This window comes from Echinops telfairi, unplaced genomic scaffold (genome assembly GCF_000313985.2).
Source record: "Echinops telfairi isolate 266 unplaced genomic scaffold, ASM31398v2 ScPeMD7_21;HRSCAF=78, whole genome shotgun sequence".
NCBI classification, from domain to species: domain Eukaryota; kingdom Metazoa; phylum Chordata; class Mammalia; order Afrosoricida; family Tenrecidae; genus Echinops; species Echinops telfairi.
Genome location: NW_022103918.1, coordinates 1619181 through 1628901, shown reverse-complemented (window position 1 = coordinate 1628901; position 9721 = coordinate 1619181). Strand labels below are relative to the sequence as shown.

The 9721-nt window shown below is 44.2% G+C and overlaps 1 protein-coding gene across 1 annotated transcript in view; it reads right to left on the bottom strand.

Annotated features, from left to right (window-relative positions):
• Positions 1–9721, bottom strand: part of PTPRO (protein tyrosine phosphatase receptor type O) — a 255932-nt gene that overhangs the window by 7210 nt on the left and 239001 nt on the right. Inside the window, exons 21-24 of the mRNA XM_045288403.1 lie at positions 9074–9150; positions 7778–7912; positions 7462–7584; positions 1173–1327 (exon numbers count right to left, since the gene is read on the bottom strand). Coding sequence (XP_045144338.1) covers positions 1173–1327; positions 7462–7584; positions 7778–7912; positions 9074–9150 — 490 coding nt within the window. The remainder of the gene's footprint in view (positions 1–1172; positions 1328–7461; positions 7585–7777; positions 7913–9073; positions 9151–9721) is intronic.

Here is a 9721-nt window from a genome sequence, read left to right as displayed (position 1 = left end):
CCCCTCACTGCCATTGAGTCAATGCCAACTGATAGTGATGCTAAGAGGTACAGTCTCAGAAAATCACAGAGTGGAACTGCCCCTGTGATTTTCTGAGACTGTACCTCTTTAGGGAGTATATGGTCCCATCTTTCTCCCAAAGAGCAGGGGGTGGGTTCAAACCGCTAGCCTTGGGGATTGCAGCCTAACTCATAAGCACTACCCCAACCAAGGCTCTTAGGATAACAATTCCCAGTGCTTAAAAGCAGGGCCTCTAGAGATGGGTGTGCATGGATCTGATCCTAACTCCTCCACACCCTCTTTTTAGGAATCTGTGTGGATCTCATAACCTTTCTAGACCTCAGCTCTCTCTATCTGCAACTGAGAATAATACTTACTTCTCAGGATGTAGATTAAAGGATTACTACATTATAAATATTTACAGCCCTGGAAACCCTACACAGGATTGCTATGACTGGGAATCAAGTCTATGGCAGTGGGATTTGGTTACATTATCAATTATTTATGTATATTAGAAAACACCCATTAATTACAGGTTTAAGAAACAGATTTAACCCTTGAGACTCTTACCTGGAATACTTCCTAATTCTTGGAAGAAAACTATCCCCTGAAGCCATCTTTAAACAACAGCAAAAAGTTTAGCTCAAAAAGTAATTAATGTGATCCTTAAATACTGCACTTATTAAGACATTACCTTTACAAGGCCTAAGGGACAATAGTCATGCTAAGACTCAGGTGAGAAGTTTCAAGGACAAGAGCCCTGGTGGCATAGGGGTTATGCATTGGACTGCTCTTCATGGTCAGCAGTTCGAAACCACCCACAGCTCCTTGAGAGAAAAGCTGGGCTTTCTAGTCCCCTAACCAGTTCAAATCACAGGGGGAAGGAGGGAGCATCGACTGCCTAACAGCCATTTCTGTTTGGGTTTGAGTCTAAATTAGTATCGGGAACACACCTGGAGTAGAAAGAATGAGAATCTTGACACGACGTGGAGAATGTAACCCAGGTCACCGAGCAATAGCTGTTGAAATGGTTAAAGCGAATTTCATATGTATATTTGCAGCTCCATTTAATTGCCTACGAAATCTGACTCCAGGTTTATGGAATGGCAGGCTAGTTCCTTTATAAATCAAAGCCCTCGGTGCTTAACGGAAAACGCGTTTGCTGAGCTCACCTGCAGTGTACGATCAGGGGCCCTTTGCTCTTGGTAGCTTGCTGCCGGACCATGTGCACAAACTGTAGGATGCTTTCTGCAGCATTCGCCGTGGGCACGCCGTGGTCGGGCCACACAGTGTAGTTAAAATGCATCACATCCTGCATCTCATCAGCCTTTCAGAGAGAAGGGGGAGAGAAACATCAAGCCCCCAGTCCACAGTCAGGATGGCCCAGGCCTCCTACAAGATGCCATGCTCGTGCTCTAAGGAGGCGGAGCCACACTGCTCTCCTGCCGGGTGCCCCTCCCAGCATTGTGTCTGTGCAGTCAGCTCTGAAAAGAATATGACTTGCACACCATCTTCCAGCAGTAGGTAAGTAGGCTCATCCACGGCTGCGCAGTGAGTGACAAGACCGTAAGGGGATCAGGATTTGTTTCCTGGACTTGCCACAGAGAAAGTGCATCACCTGTGGACAAGGAATTAAGCCCCCTAGAAGGTGCTGATCGAGTCCCACCCAGACTCCTCTATCAGCCCAGCGCACCTCCGTCCCCTGCTCCTGATAAAGTGCTCACCACTAAAGAAAGCTAACAGCCCTTCAGGCACACATGGTTAAGATCTCAGCTGAAAACGGAAAGATCGGTGTTTTGAAAGTACCTTCGGGAGAAAGAGCTTGTGATTGGCTTCTGTCCATAAAGATTTAACAAGAAAGCCCTATGGGGCAGTTCTGCCCTGTCACGTGGGGCCGCTATGACTCAGAATCAACTCCTCAGATCACAAAAACAAAGGGAGCCGCTTCGCTGGAAAAGGCCTAGGCCATTATGGTGGTGGAGTGAATTCTTTCCCCCACAATTTTATTGGCATAGAATCCACATATCACACAATTCAATAGTGCAATCCCCCGAAGGAGGAGAAGAAGAAGAGTTGTCCAAGCACCACCACGACCAGTCTGAGAACATTTTCTTCATTATGGCTCACGGTTAGGCTGCAATCTGCATGTTGGCAGTTCGAAACCACCAGGACATCCTGGCAGAAAGACCAGGCTTCTAACAGGCTCAGAAAGCCACAGGGGGGCTCTGTGAGTCAGCATGGCCTCTAGCAGTGTGAGTTTGGGGTTTTTTGGATCGGATTATGCAAATAGGCATTTGTAACACTAATAAAAGGGGATTGGTCAATTTTCATTCCCAGCCTCCCTGGCTCTAGGGATGAGCCATCTTTGAACCAGCCGCAGAGAAGAAAGAAACTGGGAGGACTGGGGAAGAAGACATCCAGATCTGCCTGCAGTGGCCCCTGAGGCCAGCTGCATCCCAGACCATGGCGGGGAAATGCAGGGGAGAAGTGGCCGAGACTACGGGATGCCTACGCCTTAGCTGGCCCAAACTATGGAACCATGGGACAGAGTGACAGGCTGGCTTCCTGGCCCAGAGGCAAAGGCCTAGGGACCACGGGGCTGAGAGATTAAGAATTTGAGAGAGCCTTGGCTGCTGGTTGAGGAAACTGACGACTGTGTACTTAAGTCTGCTGATTCCTGACTAGGGATCACCTTTAGACTTCCCTATAGCTCCCCCTCCTTGTGAATACCGTCTGTGATTTTTGTGTGGCCACTGCAATGAATTGTCAAACCCAGCACAGATGTAGAGCGGTGGGAGGATGCATGGGAGTCAGCCTAGTCATGGAAGGAGAGAGGGTGGGGTCTGTCTGGCTCTTGCCTTAGGGCAATACGGATCCAGAAGCGGTCAATGTTCACCTGCTTGCCCTTGATTGCTGTTATATCCCCCTGCTGAGGAATAGCCTGTTGCTAATGAGTGATTGGACTGGTGCACAGAAAACTGGCACCTGGCCACATGGTGGAACAACTCGGCTGCCTTTCCTGTCATCCTGGCACCCTTTGTGATACAAAGCTGAACCCCCATCTGGATCTGGATCTTACCCTGCCCTAGCCTTGCGCACTTTACAAGTTAAACCCTAGATGCACCCACAGGGCCTGCGGCTCCGTCTAGCTCCTATGTGTCAGAGTAGAACCGCACTCCAGTGCATTTTCAATGGCTGACATTTCTGAAGCCGATTGCCAGCCCTTTCTTCTGGGGTGCCTTTGGGTAGACTTGAACCTCCAACCATTTGCTTAGTAGCCATGCATGTGGACCATTTGCACTGCCCATGATATCCGCCTGTGATGACACGCTCATACAGGATTCCCTGTCCTGGGCTATGATTCTAGTGGATCTGACCCACGCCGAGCTCACGGAACTTCAGTTTTCTCATCTCTATAATGCTAGGTGACAGAGGCTGTTGTGAGGATTAAGTGTGAACATGTTTGTGGCAGATGGCCTCAAAACACTCCGGACATGTTGTTGTAGGTGTTGACAAGTGGACTTCTACTCTGTTGTGTCTATTACGACTGCACTGCTACTACATGCACTCTGACTCAGCTCAGGGCATGCGCATGGATGGATCTGGAACTATCTAGTAAGTGGGGATGTTTTGTAAATATGTCTGACATAAGGCAACCTCTACCACGAATAAAGTGTGGCTCCCTCTGAACTGACTGCACACCAGTTAGGATGTGGGTCACTCAAAATCCATTTTAATCCCTCATTCATTTGGAAGAGTAGGATCCATATGATTTATTATCAAATGTCATAATATTCCAAACCCAGTCTTTGCAAAGGTACTTCATTCTCAAAACTGGCTAAGAGTCTAGAAGATGGAATATTCTATCATAATTTGGGAGCACTCGGACTGACTATGCATATAAAATAAACATAGGCTCAGAAAAATGAATGCCAAAGTCAATGGTCTTGGGTGACACAAAATTTGTACAAATATAAATGTCTAACTACATTTATATAAATATAAACAAACCATAAATTGTACCTAAGGCCGTCAACTCCAGCAGTAGGCAAAGCCTTCCTTACTGTGCCCCAGGACTCTTTCTTAAACACGTGGATCGCGACAGGTACAGAGATGCCCATTCTTATCAGGCTTCACATAGCAGGGCGAGGAAGATCCAGACATACTAAACCGTGCAGGATGACTTAATTACTTAACAGCGTGAGTGTGAAAGAACATTGTCAGCTGCTAGACAGCTTTGGTTACACAGAAAAGTTCATGAAAAGGCTTGCCCTGTTCAGATACAGATCACAGGCTTAGCACAGGCTGTAGACACTGCCAGAGTACAGATAGTCCAACAGCATTGATCTGAAAGCCAATCCAGATTTTAAAATGCAACCCCCTCCCCCACCAAAATAAATCCTCTCTATCAAGTCAATTCTAACTCATATTAGTCTTCTAACGGATTTCTCTCACTCCACTGTCACTGGCATTGAGTCCGTGACTCATGGTGACCCTATAAGACAGGGTGAACTGCCTCTGTGGGTGTGAGAGACAGTAACTCATTACGCGAGTAGAAAGTCTTCTCTTTCTCCCTCAGAACAGCTGGTGGTTTCGAACTGGTGATCTTGAGGCTAACAGCCTAATGCGTAAACCACTGTGCCACCAGGCCTCTTCATATAGGATTTCAGACCCTGTAACTCTTTACTACAGTAGCCAAGGAGCAGCTGGTGGGTTTAAATTGCTGACTGTCCAGTCCCATGCCTAAGCCCTCTGCTACCAGGGCTTGCTTTAAAAAAAAAAAAAAAGCAAAGCAGTTTAAAAAGAAGAAACGTTAACTTTTTTTCATTTGGCCTCAGAAACTCTCAGGGTCAGTTTTGGCAAACCGGTTGAGAAGCCCCAAATAGCTGAAAACATTTTGTTTTCCTTTTTATGCTTATCTTTAGTTTTCAATTCTCACTTGGTTCATGTTAAGTTTTGAGTATTGGAAAGACACACATTGTGCGTTGTAGTCACCTTTGTCCTGTTCTTATTAAAGAAAATCCTTCTGGTTTTTAATCTTACTTTGTTATTCCTAAATGATCTTACAGTGACTTCCTCCTTTATGTAATGTATACCTTGCTGTACCCTGAACCTTGACGCCTATCCATATGTGCGGGAGGGAGGGAGATGAAGAACAACATAAACAAAGAGACAAACAGTAACACAGCCCCACGTGCTTTGGCAATCTCAGCTTCATTGTAAAACTGCATATTTGTGGCCAGAAGGGGGCTCTCTGACACCAGATGCTATTAACTACTGTGAAAACAATATCATTCAATACTTTCTTCCTGTTTTGGAAGCCCTTGGTGTGGTGTTATTGAAACATAGACCACTTTTGAAGACTCCAGGGACGAGAAGCATAGTATTGACTGACCATGTAATGATCAGTGCACAACATAGTAAGGGAATAGACCCTATTTTGTATTTGCTTTTTTTTTTTTCTTCCCTGGATGCCAAGGTAGGGAAAATTTATTCTACATTTAACTAGTAGTTTATACTGTTTTCTGGCTGAGCAAGAAAGCAAGAGGAAGTCAACAAGAGAGCAACTGACTCGAAGCGATCCCCATCTACCTGTTCCAAATAACGGTGGCCCCGCAGAATACGGACATCATTGGACAATATCATAAATATCGTGTGGTTTCGCTGGAAGATAACTCAACAACAGTTGCAGCAGTACATTGATAAGGAGCTGTCAGAAATTTATCAGGATTCAAAAGAGGACATGGAATAAGCGAGATCATTGCTAAACATCAGATGGATCAAGGCTGCAGCCGAGACTATCAGAAAGATATTTACTTGTGTTTCATTGCAAAGGCCTTCATCTGTGTGGATCATAACAACTTCCAGACAACATTTCAAAGAATGAATACTCCAGAACACTTCATTGTACTCAGGTGAATAGATGTATTGATTCGATCTGTATGCAGTGCAAATGCTCTGAGAAACTGATCTATAGAAGGAAGAAGGTGGCATCAGGATTGGGGGGACAGTCAATTGATATGCAGATGACACACACAACCTTGCTTGCTGAATGCCAAGGGGACCTGAAGCACTTTCTGATAAAGATCCGACACTGCGGTGTTCAGTGTGGGGATAACTTAATGCGGAGAAAGGAAGCATCCTCATAACTGGACTAATGGACAACATTGGGATAAAAGGAGACAAGATTGAAGTTGTTAAGGACTTAGTTTTATTTAGATCCACAGTCTACCCTCCTGGAAGTAGCAGACAAGAAACTAAAGGGTAGCTTCCACTGGGCAAATATACTGCACAAGACCTATTTAAAATGTTGACGATCAACGATGATACTTGGCGGACTGAGGTGTGCCTGGTCCAAGCCACGGTGTTTTTCAATGACCTCATATGTACCTAAAAACTGGACCATGAATAAGGAAGACCGGAGAAGAAGTAATGTATACATTATTTAAATTATGTAGGAGAAGAATAAGACAAATTCCATTCAATAAGACAAACAAATTCAATTCTTCGAGACAAACGAATCTGTCTGAAGAAAGTATGATCAGAATGCTCTTCAGAAGCAAGGACGGTGAGACAGTATGTCCTGTCTTCGGACATGTTATCAGGAAGGACCCACTTGCTGAAAACGGGTCTCATGGTTCATGAAGCTGAGTCAAAGAAAAAGAAGGAGCTTCTCAATGGCATGAATTGATGTACTGGCTGAAACATAACAACGGTTTTGAAATTGGTAGTGGAGCAGGCAGCTTTTTATTCTGTTGAGTACAGGGATGTGTACAGGGATATCATGCATCAAAACTTCCCATGGCACCTAGCAACAGCACTCTATGTGAAGCTGGTAACAGGGTGCTTCTGGCCGATGTCAGTGCCCAAGACATAAAATATAAGGCTAGCATAGAAACATTTAACATATATTCAGAGGCTGCCATCAGAGAGCTAGTGGGTCTCATGGAAAAATAAGACTTTCTAAAATTCTAACAATAAATAAGAAAAAGTAGCACTGCAAATGATATAAGGCACAATGGCTAGTAAGATCGAGATCTTCCTTCTAACACAATCAAAATAGAAACAAATCAAAATAAAGCCCTATAAAGCCTATAAAGCCTATAAAGCCTGGAACTACTAATTTATTAAAATTAATAATGTTTAATTTCAAACTTAAGTATACCTTATATATCCTAATTATACTCATATGTGTTGCATATAGGTAATGAGAACACTTCGTTCTAGAATTAAACCTGGTAAGCAAGGATTAAGCTTGTCATCTCATGTCTCTTTCTTCTGACCCTCAGACTTTCCATTTCTTCCACAGCATTCTTAGTGAAATAGTAAGCAACTACTCTTGTATTAGCAGTGCCAATTTCCCCCTAAAGGGCACAGTACTTCCAAACTTGAAGTGCTCCGGGTCTGCCACACCAGGACCTGGACAACGTGCACTCCCTCCGCCTGCGGGGTGTGACTTACATAGCTGATCCGGAAATGCCTACAGGCCCAGTCGTCCTGTTCCTCCTCTGAGACCATCTCCACGGTGATGTCTCCATAAGGGATGGGTTCTTCCGTGAAAGGCCAATAATGGTCACATTTCACCTGAAGTCAAAATTACAGAATGTTGTAAGGAATGAGGCCGGTGTTCACTTCGGGAAAACAAGGGAAACGGAGGGCATTGGTCTCTGAAACTGCACAGAACATGTGTGAGGATGGAAAACGAACAGGTCGGATAGTTTCTACTATCGGGGAGGCGTCATGGATAGCGGGGTGAAAGGCCTCCCCAGGGACTTACTCTCCTTTTCTCGTTGCATTGAGTGAGCATGACAATCATCTGAGACTTCTGCTGCAGGACCATCTTCCAAAAGTCATTTCTGGTTTCTGGCAGCGGCCCCTGGGTGGCGATATACTCCTGGGGTGAGTTGTATCCCTGAGAGAGAGATGACAAAAGTATCACCTAATGGGCCATTGCGGACTCCAAATGCCATTCCACACACATAAGTCAAAACTGAAAAGCAAATGGTAAGAAGCCTGGAGAAGGGCTCGACACTGATGTAAAATTCACTCCTTTGTTCATCAGAAATGCGGTCCCGGAGATTGGTGTGATTTTTAAGCATTGTTCTCCGGAAGTTTCTAAACGCGCGCAATAATTGCTATCTTTCCAGATGTTACAACATCTGGAAAGCTTTCCATTTGGTTGTTGAAACTGGCAGTTAAATGCAACGGGAAAATGATCTTTAAGCAGAATAATCGACTTCCTTTTAACTAGTCCTTTACAAAGAAATATGAACATTGCTAATGTCTTAGCCCCCTTCCCCGCCCGCATTCTTTGTTTTGAAACGGTATTGGGAATCTAGTCTTTAGAGGTGAATTTCCAGTTGGGAAGTGGTTCTCTTTTTTAACTGTTGATGACATTCCTATGTTCTTCTGCATTGTAGCCAGTTGGCTGGGTTAGCATTTGAACACCTGATTCTCGTTCTCTCTCCTTGAAGTCCACTTGCATGTCCCCAAAGACTGCAAGTCCACTTCAGTTTGGCTTTTCTTTCTTTTTAGGCACTCAGACCAATCTTCAGGTTTGAGGGATTAGGAATCTGGGGGGCTTTTAAGGCTATGACCATCCTGCTTTTTAAAAAAAAAAATTGCTTTCTTTATTTTGGTTTTATAGATGCATATTCTATATAGTTACACAGCTATCTCAACAAATGAAATCAGTAATAATATCCCGCTAACTGTACACCACCCCCCCAGATAAATACGATTCTCTTTTTACTCCCCCTCCATCCATCCTCCCTCTCTCCCTCCCTCACATAACTTCCTGTCCCTTTTCTGTCCCAGTCCCTCCCCGCTTCCTGGCCCCACCCCAGCCCTGGCCTCCTGGTCATCTTCAAAGCCTTATCTTGTGGTGTAAAATTCCTTTTCCTTATAATAATGGTGTCATTTATTTTTATAAGATTTACTAACTTTGCTAAGCAAAATGTTCTCTAGTTTTGCCCATTCCTTTTGTGTTTAAGAAAGCCATCATTGTATTTATTGATGCATAATATTCTCTTGTATGAATGTACCAGTATACGATTACCACTGGTAGACTTACGGGTATATAATTGGCATTGATGTAATCAGCACCTTCTTCTTCATTCATGGAAACTAATCTCACCCGGCTAAAGTCATCTGTAAACAGGGAGAAAATAAATATTAAAAATCAGAATGGAAGGAATAATTGGAGACTTTTTTTTTAAACCAATCACATCAAGTCAACATAATTGACATTATAGTAGGTAGTATTTCTTTATAGTCTGATTTTTTAGCCATACCTCAATGCCAGCTTCTTGTTTAAATAAGTGCACTATTTTCTCCCTACCTGCTCTTGGGTTTGGGAGGACGGTGCAGGATGTAGTGTCTGAGAGATTGCCTGGAAAGCACTAGGAACTAGCCTAAACAGTGCATTGCTCACTTCATCGCTCGTCATCCCCATCCCCTGTCCCACACCATGTATCCCACTTCCTCCCTGCTTTTCCTGTTTCCCTTCCTCCTTCGTTCCTAACTCGGAGTGTTGACGCTGAGTAAATGCTGTCCCTTTTAGAATAACCGTGGCTGGTTATTCTAACAGGAGAGTGAGTTTCGGACCTGAAGGGAGACAAAGAGCCTATGAAGTGGAATGGACTTCGTGGCAGTGAGAGTTTGGTATGAAGTGGAATGGACTTCGTGGCAGTGAGAGTTTGGTATGAAGTGGAATGGACTT